Genomic DNA, 14,179 nt, shown 5'->3' on the forward strand with positions numbered 1-14,179 from the left:
GGATTTCAGCGTCAAGAAAGTATTGCACCCCTTGCAGCATTCAGAAGTTGTTTCTGGATGGGTTATTGGCCTCTAGTAGGAATTGTCCATAATTTCCTTCCCCAGGGTAGTCTACAAATGAAATTTTATGTTTCAGGTAAACTCCCTGGTTATTTTGCAGATACAAATGCATGAAGAAAAAACACAAACTGACTTAACTGTCATGCCACTGATGTTTGATTCTCTTGTCTTTAGGAGGGTATTGTAGAGTTGGAAGGGACCTGATGACATGTAGGAAGCTAGAGGTGCTGCCATCCAGCCTAACTGCGGGGGGGAGCCTAGACACAGATGCTGGAGGACAGACCCAGAAAAGATATTGGCCCTTTGGGTTCTGTAACCGAGTACTCTTTGTAAATCTTTCTTCTAAAACATGCTGGCCATGTATTTGTGTGCTTTAGATCTTCTAGTTAAATGTGACTTAGTCCTTCCCATTGGGCAGTGTACCACGATATTCAAGCAGCTGAAAATGCAGAACTGCGAACACCACTAGTCCACATGCAGCATTAGGAAATGCAATGCATTTTAAAGAGATGCAGAAAAGGAAAAGAGGCAACCTTAAAGTGCCAATAAACACGGGCTTTTATTTGTAGAATTGTTATTTTTGTGTCTTTATTTCTTTGTTTGATTCTTTGTTTGGGAATTATTTTTTTTTCCAGGTTACATTGGGTTCTTCTTCTAGATCTCACTTTACAGACGGTCAGCTGTTCCCTAGGCATGGAAGTGCCAGAACTGGAGCTCCCCAGATATCTGACAGTGCCATCTCACCTGGAGTTGATTTTGACACTCCACCTGAGCTTTCCTCTTGCCTGGATAATTCTGCTGCTAAACATAAGCTTTTAATAAAACCCCGGAACCAGAGATCCAGTAAAATAAGAAGATTTTCTCAGGTACTTGTGAAAATAAACAGTGTCACCTTTGACACAAAACTAGGAATTTCTTACTGGACTTTGTATTTCAAACTCAGATATGATAAGGAAAGCCAGATTGTGACATGGATATTTCATTGGGTTTTAATAGCTGTTATTTGATGAGGCTATGTATCTGGAGTAGACATGTGGAACAGATTAAATATTATGAGTTTACTTGTGAATTCTTGATGCAGCAGTTTATGTAACAATTTCTTCTTAAATTTACCACGCAATACAATTTAGTGTCTTGTTTGTGATGCAGAAGTTGGGGCTGACTGCTTCATTACTTACTTAAAAAATCTTTTAAGAAAGTGTGATGATCAACTTGTGTACTTTTCCTAGTCTGTAGGATCCTGTAAAATCTTGAGTCTTTGAGAGGCAATTCATGGAGCTGTTTTAACTTTCCAAATATAATTGGACTTATATTTTCAAAAAGTACAGAAAGAATAAGTTGTGACCTATTAATTGGAGCCAGATTCTGTACATTAGGACTGTTCTGAATTCAGACCCCTCCCTGCCCCAAAACTTGTAAACCCTTTATGTACACTACTGAGACTTACAATAAGTCTCCACAGAAAACAAAAAAAAGGTGCACACGATTAAAAAAACCTATTAAAAATTGTATACTATTTAAAAAGCCATTGCTTTTTAAACCATCCTTTTAAAACACCATTTATCTGATTCTTTGTAATATCTTATGGAGGGCGTGGCTTATCTTTTCCTCTTTCCCTCCTGTTTTTAGAACTAAAGTTTCCAGCTCTCACTACTGTATTTGCACTTTATCGTTTGTGGTTTCTTTCAATGTTTTAGATACATTAAAGCCATTAAATTGGCTTGCTTATCACCAGGAATATTATTCCTTCTGTGTCTAAATATTACTTAGCTGATATTCTGTATTGTAAAAAATTGGTGAGTGATCTTTGAGCTCGTTAGAGCACCACTGTGAGCAACACAATGGTGAGGCCACTTATTTAGAAAAGCATACAAAGCAATAACTACTGATCAAACCTTCTCTTCCATTGTAACATTGTTACTGAAATACAATTGCTTTGTCCAGTCTGCCTGTAAACTGCCAGGTGACCGGGCACTCCTGTTTTTCGATGCAGAGTGTTCACATCTTTTGATAATGCAATTTTTAATATTTTCCTCCCCAACTCTGCCTGTGCACCTTGCTTCTGGCTAAATGTTTCTTCTGCTTTTATGTTCCTGTGTATGTGGATTGTGAACGCAAGTGGCATTGCATCTCTGTCTTTGCAATTGCACTTGCAAAACGAGAAGTTGGAAGAACCTTAAAAGTGTCTTCAGAGTGCAAGTTTTGTGTTCTTAGAATTAGGGCCTACCTCCAAAATATGTATTTACCCAACAAACCACAGTGAATCCATGAGCTAATGCAGGCACCATATGAAAAGGCATATTCAGCAGCTTAATAATGTGCTTTCAAATAACCCTGTATGTTTTTCCAGCCCCTACCTGAAGCTGAATCATAAGACCTCACAGATAACTACATATGCATTTATAAACTTTTATCAAATCGTCTAACTCTCGAAAGAAACAGAAGACTTTTACACAAAGGAGGCAAGGTTGTAGTGCTGTATGGCAGTGGGATTAGACAGAAGACTGCCATATGGGGGTAAATACTCAGCTGGCATAGAGTGTCATAACCGGGTGGATTTGTTAGGCTTTTGCCCTTCCTTCTATGTACCGTTCCTTCTTCAGAGTCATACTTTAGGAAGAATGGGTTGTTTTATTTTTAATGCTAGTATGGAGTAGCAAAATACAAAGGGACAGATTTTTCTCTTTCAAGTGCTGCTTTTTGCCTAAGAGCAACACAACATAGCCAGTATGCTCTGGGGAATCAAGTGCCAAGGACAGTCCAATGGCCATTGTTTTGATGAACTTCCCATCTACAAAGGCATGAAAGCACTAGTTGTGCAGAAAGACGCATCACTCATTGCTTTTATGTTCATTAAATACATTATTCCAGGATCTGCTTAGATAAAAAAGCACCCATTATGTAGGTTAAGAAAACAGCAAGCTCAGTATTGGTGGCAAGTATTGCTTTCCTCTGTAAGTTCTTAACTGTAATGAGTAAGAAAAAAAGTGAATCTGTACATGGTGATGGGGCTTTCTGAATTTCTTTCTTGCAGAGGACCCAGTCTGAATCTCTGACTGATTTGAGCTGTACCCCAGAAGAAGAAGAGGATGATGAAAAGGAGATACAGACAGACTTGCCAGATGCTGTATTCAAACCCAGCAATCAAGAACTGCCATGTGGCACAGCTGCAGTGCAGGATGTGGCTTCCTGGCCGAAGCCCAGAATGCCTGAGGACTTTCCCCCTGCTTTGAGACCAGTGATGACTCAGCCTGCTTCTGAGCCTGCTGCTGTACAGGAAGCCCTGCTACCAGAGAATAAACCGGAGGGCTGCCAGCCAGCACTGGAAACAACGTGTGTGAAGCCTGAGTCCTCGATGCTGTTCGAAGGCAAAGACTCCACAACTTCTTCCTACTCCAGTCCAGACAGAGAAGTACAAAAGCAAAAAGATTCCTCAGAAACACTGGTTCTGTTGTCTGGGGATATGAGCAATGTGTCAATCAATATTTTAAATGAAGAAAATAAGGAGCCTCCTACCTTGTTTTCAGTACATAAAATACCATCCGAAGAAGATATTTCAGTTAGTAAGAATAGTATTATTTGCTTGGAAGGCTCTGGAGAAAATATACAGACGGATGATCAAGTACCTGTGGAAATGCCCTGTAATAAAGAGGCAAAGAAAGAGGTTGCTCTGTTGTCAGAATCCAGCAAGCAACTTTCCATAGGTCCTTTTCAGCCCACAGACTCGTTCCATGTTTCACATCCTGCTTCCTCAACACGGATGGGATCATCTGCTTCCTGCTTTCTAGACAAAACAAAGACTGCACAAGGGGCAGCTGCTTCTGGTAAGGAGAACAGTCAGTCACTGATCCACAAGGAGGAACTTTTGGGGAAGAAAGCTGAAAAAGCAGCCAGTGAACTCCATGCCCTGAGAAAATTTTCTGTTTCCTCTGCACGGGAGAGACCAAGGACCAGAAGCCTACACTTCCCAGAAAGATCAGAGCTGGGAAGCCCATTAAATACCAGATTCCTCCTGTCCAAAGAAAAAGTCTCCTCGAAAAATGCGAAGTGGAAAGAAGACTTGCAGAAGGGATCAGATCTGGAGGAGGAAAAAAATAGCAACAAAAAGCAGACTTTGCTGCCAGAGTCTGACTCTGAGAACACAGGGCGACCTACAGAAATTTTGGCTGGCTTTGTTTCTCTGGCTGTTGATGCGGTGCCAGTGCCAGGCGATTCTTTGGTGGTTTCTCAGAGTCAGCTAAGCTGTGAAGATACAAGTCCTTTCCAAGTGAAACTCAGATCCACCTCACTGTCTTTGAAATATCGAGAGAACTCGTCACCAGAATCAAAAGGGATTAAAAGATACAGTGCAGAGTTTAATTTAGAAAATGAAGGATTGGCTTCCTTTCCAAAAGGTGATAAGGCACAGATCAAAAAAACAGCCGATATAAATATTGGTGGTTCTTTAAATGAAAAGATCAAACCCAAAGCGAAGTCCTCTGAACAGCTTAGTAGCAAACCTCCGTTGCCCAGAAAGCCAGCCTTGCAAAACATAACCGTTCCAAATACTGCTGCAAACAAGGAGAAGCAGGACAAAGATATTCACTCTCCTGAATCCAGGAATGAAGATAGAGACTTGGAGAAAAAGTCACATCTTTGTAAAGTGCCTGGTAAGACTCCCAAAACTTTATAAAGTTACCTTCACTCGCAAGGAATGACCTTAGTTCTGAGAGAGCGTGAGGGAGGCCTGTCGTGTCATCACAACACTGGTGAGCGTGAGCTGATGGCTCTGCCTTCAGTGATGTGGCTCCCTGATTCTCCCTTGCTGAAAATATTATCAGAAGGACAGCAGGGAAGAAGCAGCAGACAGAATAAGATACTTTTGCCTGGGATTTTTGCATTTCAGGGCATTGTTTAAAGGATGTTCAAAGTGACACTCAGAAAATAAAGTGCATTAGCAAGTATTGTGAAACAGACTTATCAAGGCACTAAATGACCCCCTTTAGAGCTGCTGTATGGCAATTCAAAAGCCAGGAGCACATATTAAGTGCAGTGTCCTGCTGACTCAGACCTCTAGACCTTCTTTTTCACCATGGCATTGAGGCAGAAATACCAATAACTGCCTGGCATGATCAACGTGCCATTTATTTATTATCTCCTGTGAGCTTTACTTATTCATCTATCCATCTTTATTATTACTCATTCCTTGTTTAAAAACAAAAATTAACTACCCTGCAGATTCTTGGGAGTTTAAAGCCAAGAGAGATTGTAAGATCATGTCTACTGAAGGTTGTTAAATTTCACCACGTTGTCTGTATCATATAATTGGGTTAGAGTTAAAAAAAAAAGAAAGCAGTCCTCTGGAGACTAATATATTGTGGGTTACAGGCAGAGAACAAAAAGTGGCACCACTGTCTGAGGTCTTTGCAGTGACAGTAAACAAGTCAGGTGAGGCATGCTCAAGCAATTCTAGAAGGAAAGCTCTGCTCTTCACTTCAGAGAACAGCCAAGAGAGGGTAAAATAACTTCTAGGTCTTCTGATATGTGGAAGAAACTTTTTCCCTGCCCTGAAGCTGTCTGGTCATGGGTTTGATGTTAAGAATGTGAGGAGGGGATGCTGACTAAGCAAATGAAAAGGTTTCTTTGTGCTATTGCAGAGCTCCCTCCTCTCTGGTTGTTTTTCTCCGGTTGGGGTCAGTCTCTGAGTTTCTGAGTGGAGAAACACCAAGCCAGAAGAAGACCTCAAGACATAGCAGGCCGGTTGTCCTGTAGGGTGACAAAAGCCTCTTTCTGGCCCCAGAGGCAACCTGCTGATCCCCTGGGTGACAGCTGATTCCATTTGTCGTCTGCTGCAGCATTGCACGTGTTTTTTTCAAGGCTCTGACCATGTTTACTGTTTCCTGCTCTCCCAGCAGCCATGTAGGAGGGAATTCATCAGGTCCTGGCCTCCACAACCAGACGAGGCTCCCATGGCCATCCAGCCAGGGCATCCTCACACCTCATGGGCAAGACACTCTCCCTTTGTATAAACCCAGCACTCCCTTTAAAGGCATTTTCCCCTCTGCCCTACCCTGAGGAGTAGTTGATTATTTGTGACACTCAAATCTCTGATTGACTGAGATTTTGGGGAGGGTCATACTGGGAACAAGTGAGGAGGAGACCTAGCATGGTAGGGTTGGTCTGGCAGAGGACAGAGGAAAGCAGCCAAAGTACCAGTGCTCCTGCACACAGCATTTTTTCCCATACCTTTTGCTGAGTCCCAGGGTCCCTGCAGTGGCAGTGAGCGCTGGAGAAGGGAGAAGGGGTAGAAATGGAGCCAGGGAGCATGTTTCTTCTCCAGACTTCTCCTCTGGGTCCTCAGCCCTAAGATGAAGGAGGCTCCTGCCCCCAGGCTCAGGACTGTCCTCTGCAAAATAGGGTCTGTGGGTGAGAGCCATGCCCCGATCCCCCTGGCAAGGATGCACACACCTGGAATTTGAACTTGGGGCTGCAGGTCGAGGAGCCCTGTTCGGAAGTGTTCCTCTCCACCTGACAGTATTAAGCGAAATCTGTATGGCCTGGGGTTGTTTAACATGGTGGTTGAGATTGGTCTGTGATGGTCATTAGTCTTCATCCTTATCTACTGCCCCACTGATCTTACTCTATCACCTTAAGCAAAGCTGCTACAGTTTTCCATGTATTTCCAGCTTTGAATTGCTTGGTAATGGGTTCTGATATGTAGGCATGCCAAGACTCAGAAAGAGTTTAATTCTAAATTCAAAGCAGTCTGCTCCAAACTGACCTGAGGTCTTTCCTACCCCACTGCAGACCTTTCTCCTTAGACATCTGACCAAGCACCTCCTTGCGCTAAGCTGCCACATCAGCCTGAGCTGGCTGCTTGAAGTCGCAAGTGAACGAGTTGTGCCCATCTCCTCTGATTGCCCTGGCACCACACCAGCCTTGCTGGGGGAATTTGCACAGGGACCCCAGAAGTGACACCCCTCCACGAGACACAGGAGAGCCATGGGATACAATGAGGGCTTAGCAGGGCAGTGCCCCTGCCCAAGCATCATTTTAAGCTCTTTGAAATGTTTGCCTCAGCCCAGTGAGTCAGGAGCATGGGTTGCAACGGCAAGCAAGAGAAATCTGGTAAGGATGATCAGCATGGTCCTTCGTGGATTGCGTGGCTTACCAGCCATCTCTGGCCTCCTGATCTGCTGGGGCACCCACTTCTTTTTTTTTCCATCCAAGTGCCCTTAATGCTTGCACCCAGCCCTCTTCTAGTCCTTGAATTTATCAGCCCTGTTGAAGAGCTGTGGTCACCATCGGGAGACACGTTATGCTGTCAGGGAGTTTATTCCCACTGTGTGTTAGGAAATCCCTGTGCTGAACACGAAGACAAGCTGTGAAATGGTGATGTAAGGAGGTGCAGTTCCCTTCTCACGTACACTCATCTCAAAAAAGTGAAGTTTGCTGCATCATGGGGTGAGCAGGAACAATTTGGTTCATTCAGTTCCATTTTTAGCTTTTCAGCTCTTCTGATACCAAAGGCAACAGGAGGGCTGGTGGGATGCTGGCTTACCACCCTGGGCAAAAGCAGCACTCCTGCTCTCCACAGTTTTCTGGGGAACTAGCAGGGGATCGCTTGGCCTCTGTCAGGCTGCAAGGTGGGTCTTTAATGGCTGTGTGAAATTAGTCACCCCAGGAGGAGCAATTGTTAAGTTTCTGGAGCTAAAGGCACAAGCCTTTGCAAGAACTAAAAGTTTGAGCTGTGTTGTTTGGGGTCGATACACTTTTGCTATATAAAGGGCAGGAACAATTAACATATGCTAACAGGTTATTACAAGAGCAAAACCATAAGCAATACCCGTGTGAATGTGCATATTAAGATATAGAAAAGTCAGTGACTGAGGAGCTGTAGTAGCGAGACATGCTCTAACAGACAAAAGGAGCTCAGGGAGGGGTGGTGAACTTAACAATGAACGAAATTGGTGTGTATTGTCTGGCAAATAGAGGCTCTGAAATGACAAGAAAATTGTTTCTCTCTACATAAAAAGGACATTGCTTTAATGTTGTCCTGGCTACAGCTGAAAAGAAAGCTGTCTTTCTTCTTTTTTTTTTTTTTCTTTTTTTTTTTTTTTTCCCAAAAGAAGTTTCTTTTTGGGTTGTGTCAGGCTATTTCGCGATATGGCTGTTTTCTTGCAGCGAAATAGACATTGATGCAAACATAGCAGTTTCTTGTGTAAAAAGACTCTCCTGGCATCAGCGGTATAGATCTAGCCAAAAGTCAAATGCCTCGCAGAGCGCCTTAGGGAAGAAAGAAATGTTGGAAATACCTAGTAAATCTTTTAGAATAGCTTTGTCTGAGATTAAGGAATTGGGTGTGTACACTGACACGAATGCATGTTGTGTTTTAATAAACAAAGGGAAATATGTAGGCCAGGATATACTAAATGCCATATGCATTTGTAAAGCCCTTCTTAAAATAACTGGTGTTCTATAAATGAGCAAAGATACAACCGTGTGGAATTAAATACACATGCATAAGCTGTGTTATAAAACAATGACACTGTTGTATATAGGAGGTGTTATCTCCCTGTGTAAAGTTGTTTGGATTAGTTTTGAGTATGTTTGCTTTTAAAATACGGAGGGAATTCACAAGTTAGCTTTGCTTGCTGTTAGAGGTATGACTTTCGAAAGGCTCTAACATTCTGACTCTGACCTTTCACCTGCACAGATGTACGGCAAGAGTAACCACTCTTTGCAGTCCTTGCAGGCATAAGATGTTCATTTTCAGGCGTGAGATTTAAATGTTACAAACAGCCTCTGCTGTATTTTGTGCACACAAAGGATTTCAGATTTAAAGAAAACGGGTACAATATCTGAGGCCATGTCTGTAAAGAAAAAAAATCAATCCCTAAATCTCAGTGTTACGTTTATGTCTTTGCTGTGGTTATTCATGTAAGCAGCACACACACACCCAGGTAAGCTTGAATACACTGAGTATATCTGTCTGTCAATAGACAGAAATAGGTATGTATTTCTTTTTCACTTTCTCTGTGTGTGTATAAACCAATGCACAATAAATCATAGATCTCCTTTTTTACATTAAGATTGATGTTTTATCTTCATCTTATTGTTCACACAACCAATCTGACACACATTACAGGATAATATTAAACGATCAATGAGAAGCGTACGCATTCATTTGCACAATATGTAGGCAGAAGAAATTTCATCTCTGAGAAAAATAAAAGCAAGCTGCTTTAGTAAGATACTGAAGGAAACATATACCACCGTACCCCCTCATAGGGCTCCGGCAGGGAAGCTCCCCTCCTTGGGGAGCGCTGAGGCAGGCAGCCCTGCCGCTGTCAGAGCGCAGGTGGTTCTGCTCTGTGGGAGGGAATTGGGAAGGCGGCTGTGGTTCACTTGGCTTTGGGGATTATCCTCAGCGGCCAGTCGGGAAGCTGTGGAAGTGATGAAGAACGCAGACGGGGCAGCTGGTCTTGCGACTGTCCCTGTGTGTTTGGTGGCTGTGGGAAAGACGCGAGGGGAGGGCTTCAGCAGCCTCTGGGTGTGGTTTCAAGCAGCAGCAGAACACCTCAGCAGCCTACATTAAATGCTAGTTTTAATCCTCGGTGACATTATGCACAGAGTGGTTTGACTGCTTGACAAGCTCTGACCTGGTATCTTCCCATTGTTGGTGACTTATCCCAAGGGGAAGAATGGGCTCACTTGTCTTTTAAAAAGCCTGAGGCCAAGCCAGCTCCCAGGAAACCCAAGGAAAGATGCAATCACGAGGTTAAAACTGTGAGCAAACGAGACAAATTGCTGCCAGCAATATCCTTTATTAGCTCGTGAAGTTATTAAGTAATGAGTTGAATAGCATATTGTCTAAAATAACATGTTGTAATAAAAACTGAAGAATATGATTCATATTTTCGTTTTATTCAGAAAATCTCCTGAGTGTAATGTGGAAGCAAGAGGCTCAGCCCTGCTTCACTGGAGGAGAAGTCGAATATGGGGCATTTGTGGTGGCTGTGGCCAGTCGGAGTCACACATCTTCCGGCAGAGAATGCCACTGCTTGCATTTTGTATTGCGTTGTCTCCCTAAAAGTGGCATCTACCAGCAGGGAACTGTTGTGCTAGCTGCTGTGCATTGTGACCTGCAGCAGAAGCAGGAATTAGATTGTGCTTTTGAGTACTTCTGGTTCCATTCTGGCTATCTGCTTCCTTAAACATGCTGTGCTTTGCCATGTGGTGAACCATAAGAGCACACAGAGTACCCTGTGACCGGATGAGATAAGACAGGGAGGGCTTGTTCAAGGTGATCAGTCAGTCACTGAACTGGGAGGGATGTGCAAGCAGCACTTCTCTTGTGAACAGTTGCTTCCTCAGAAAGCTTTTGGCCTCTTGGTGCCCCTCAGAGTCTCAGATCACCTTAAACTGCCGATTCCCTTCATTGTACTGTCTCCTGGATTACTTCACCACCTTTCATCCTTTTGGCTGGAACCACGGTGCATGCATGGTGCCAAGAAACCACCTCTAGTTGGAGGTGGGAAGATGTAAAGGACCTCTGGGCAATGGGAAAGATAATTAATAGTGAATATGCCTCTTCTATCCCCTACAGTAATTCTGGCTGACAGAGGAGGTACCGAATCGTGCCCGAGTTGCTTCTGAAGTTGTTTTTGCTGAAGAGAAGGCATTTCCCCTGCCTTGCCTGCCTGCCTGGCCTCTCCAGCAAAGTCTCTCACAGGAACGAGGGCAGAATGTAACTGCTTCAAGAAACAGGAAAGCCCCTTCCAGAAGCAGATCAGCTCTTGATCCTCTGTAGGTGATACTGTTCTGCTGCCCTAAGTCAGGCCTGTACAGATACTTATAAAATCTTTAAGATGATGGTAAAGAACTTTTGTTCCTTACTATCACAGGGGCGTTTTGATACCATCTTATGGGGCGATACTTGGCTGTAGTTTGGCTGCCTTCTAATTGGCATGACTAGGATGTCTGGTGTCTCATCAGGGAGAATTGTCTGAAGAGCAAGAGTGCTTGATGCCTTCATTGGAGTATCTGCCTTATGAAAAGCGTTGTTATAATAGCAGCCTCCAGACATATCACTGCGGGACTGGGCACCCTGTTGTGCTAGGCAATGCACGTTGAAATAACAGAAAGATGAATCTGCAGTCCATGAGGGTGACAAACAGGAGCACAGGTAGCAGTAAGACCGTTACATGTAGTGCAGCAAATAGAGCTGGGCCATAGCAGTCATTTTGTCAGTATTGATTGCATGGGGGGAGCAGAGGAAGAGCAACGAGCAGTTCAGTTGGTGTTTACAGAAACTCCTGTGGTGCGACGGGGAAAATGGGACAAAACACAATGGGACAAAACACAAAGGGTGATTTTGAATCAGAGACTAAGATGTACATCACTAGCAGCATCACAGCAGAAGCCAGGTTCCCAGTATCATCAGAAAGTTGGTGGGTAGATTGAAAGGGGCATTCACTGTAAAGACATGGGTGGTTTTCAGCACCAAGACATTACAAGCAGTGAAGGAAGGTAAAAAAGGTGGTTGAAAAGAATGCGTGTGGTGGTGTGTCTGTAGCTGTACAGTCAGAGAAGAGACCCAGTCTTCTCTGGGCTGAGAAGAGGTCAGTACATGGTGGAGAAGGGGAATGTTTCTTGGGATGGAGCTACAGGATGAGTCCAGCAGGGCACAGGGAGGCTTCAGTGCGGAATTATCTTCATAATACTGAGTGTAACTGTTGGATGGTTGTTCATTACAGGATGCTAGGAAAACGAGTTTACTAATTTGGGTAGAAAGTAACCAAAGTGAAAAGCTACTTTATGTACTCAGCTCTGAGGAACGCTAGACATCACCGTCACCTTCAGCAGCGGCAGTCCATCCGTGTACCACAGTAGTGCTTTGGGAACTGATGGAGCGTGGCACCTGGTTTTACTGGGCAAGGCATTAAGAAGTCCTGCCCAAATTGCTCACAACCTAAAAAGGTGTAGAAGGGTTCAAGGGCATGGCCTGCAGGCAAAGGAGGGGATGTGATGGCAGGTACATTAGCAGGCATCACATCAATTCAACTGTGTGGGTTTACTTATGAAGATCCTAATGAAGTTTGTAGTAAAATACTTCAGAAAAGTTGGGCTCGTAGTCCTTGAGCTGCTAGTGGTTATCTTAGCGAACTGTTGGAGACAAGGGGCACTCCAAAAGGTGGCACGTCTTGAAAAGGGGCGTGAGATGGAGAAGAGAGAGAGAAGGAGAAAGGGTGTTATATACCTTTTAATATGAAATACTGAAAGGAATACTTGAGCTATTTCTAAATGTCTACAAGATAACACAGATATAAATTCCAACCAACGTGGCTTGGTCAAGAGCAGTCAAGTCACACAATAACTGGTATCATAGGGCATTCCTATAAACATAGCGACATTCCTATAAGTACAGTCTTGGTGAAGCTATTCATTGGGTTGATGCAAAGCTGCTGTGGGTTGATGCAAAGCTACTGTGTGCCAGCTAATGATTCACTGTCATATTAGATGGTGGCCGTCTTAGGTCTGACACTATTCAATATATTTAAGGACATGGGTGACAGAACTAAGTGTGTGCTTGTTACATTTGCGAGTATTACTGAGCTGGAAAGGCTATGGGCACACTGGAGGACAGTAATAGAAGTCAAGGTTATCCTGAGAAAGTGGAACCACAGTTTGAAAAAAACTTGTCTACTTTACAGACAAGTAGAAGGTTCTGTTACGTGTGCAAAAATAGTCTGATGCGTAGATACAAATGGGGGATGGAAGAGGGGAAATAACACAATCTGGAGCTGACAAACTAAATACAAAACAAGACTAACATAATTCTGCAAGAAACTCATCATACTGACTGATGTGTACAGGGCACCATCTCAGGTGAAGTGGGGTAGTCCTTCACCTCAAGTGTTACGTGCCAGTTTTGAGCACTGTAGGTAGGTTGTCTAGGGAAGACTCTCAGATCTGTCCCGTCTTCGGAGGGTTTTAAGAACAGGTTAGATGATACATATTTGTCAGGAAACAATTTATGTGAAATTGATCTTGCAACTGATCTTGCCTTACAGCTGAAGGATAGACTGCATGACATCTTGAGATCTCTCCCAGCCTTATTCTCTATCATTCTGTAAAATTAGACAAAAATGAAGTGAGGGGAGCCAGTGAAGAGAAGGGGAGAAGATTATGGGAGGAACAGCTGCTGGCATGCAAAGGTGGGGTGTAGGTGGGGTGCAGAGAATTGCAGTAACTTGCCGTGCAAGAAGGAAAGAATCTCCTTCAGTGTTCAGGGGCCCTGCTTTATCTGTGCTGCATTTGCACAGCTGGACTTTCTGGATTGTTTCTTTCAGAGGTTTCCCTACAAGATCACATGAGGTGAACGTGAAGGGAAATTCAGGCATCATCTGGCAAAATGTCTTGCTTTGGCCTTAGAGCAAAACTTGTTCTTTCTCTTTTTGTGGCTTTTAGCTGACATAGGCTTAACAGTGTTTTCTTGATGAAATAACTAGTCTGTCTCTGGTGAGGCACAAGAGTGACTTGAGAAAATCCCTGGGCAAAGAATGTTTGTGGGCTTTCATAATGTGCCTGAGTTTGCAGACGCCAGCTCTTGGGAGAGCTTCATCCCTTTCACCTCCCATGCCTTTAGGAGGCGTCTCATACATGCCTTCAGAGACATTTGCCTGTTTTCCTGACTGGGGCCATGTTCCTCTAAACTAGACCATAGCGGTCCAGAAACGTGTCTGAGAGCTCCACAGGGTCCTGTGGCTGGGTGGCCCAGCTCTACACCAGCACAGCAGCTGGGCCCTAAGGGTCTCGGGGGCACTAGTCCTTCCTGGCTGGGTGTGCCTCCTCCTGGCTCCCTGAGCAGGGTGCTGGGTAGGCAACAAACTTTTCCTAGGGGCAGGGCCATGTGTGGTTTGAGGATTTACCTTCTGCTCTGAAATAGCCTTCCTTAAATTTGGGTACATTAGTGGCCAGAAATGGCTTGGAAAGGTTGAATTGTCTTATGGCTCTATCATGGTTCTAAGCATGTTAGTACTGTTCTTGGTCCTCTTTTAAACCATGCAGAGGCTCCACATTAGTTGGAAAACTGAGTTTTGGGAGCAGCGTGAGCCAGCGAAAGTGGAGATCCTGG

The 14,179-nt window shown here is 43.9% G+C and overlaps 1 protein-coding gene across 1 annotated transcript in view; it reads left to right on the forward strand.

Moving 5' to 3' along the window:
* CRACDL (CRACD like) overlaps positions 1-14,179 on the forward strand; it is a 70,747-nt gene that overhangs the window by 50,548 nt on the left and 6,020 nt on the right. Inside the window, exons 7-8 of the mRNA XM_056329089.1 lie at positions 696-926; positions 3,095-4,709. Coding sequence (XP_056185064.1) covers positions 696-926; positions 3,095-4,709 — 1,846 coding nt within the window. The remainder of the gene's footprint in view (positions 1-695; positions 927-3,094; positions 4,710-14,179) is intronic.

This window comes from Falco biarmicus, chromosome 2 (genome assembly GCF_023638135.1).
Source record: "Falco biarmicus isolate bFalBia1 chromosome 2, bFalBia1.pri, whole genome shotgun sequence".
NCBI classification, from domain to species: Eukaryota; Metazoa; Chordata; class Aves; order Falconiformes; family Falconidae; genus Falco; species Falco biarmicus.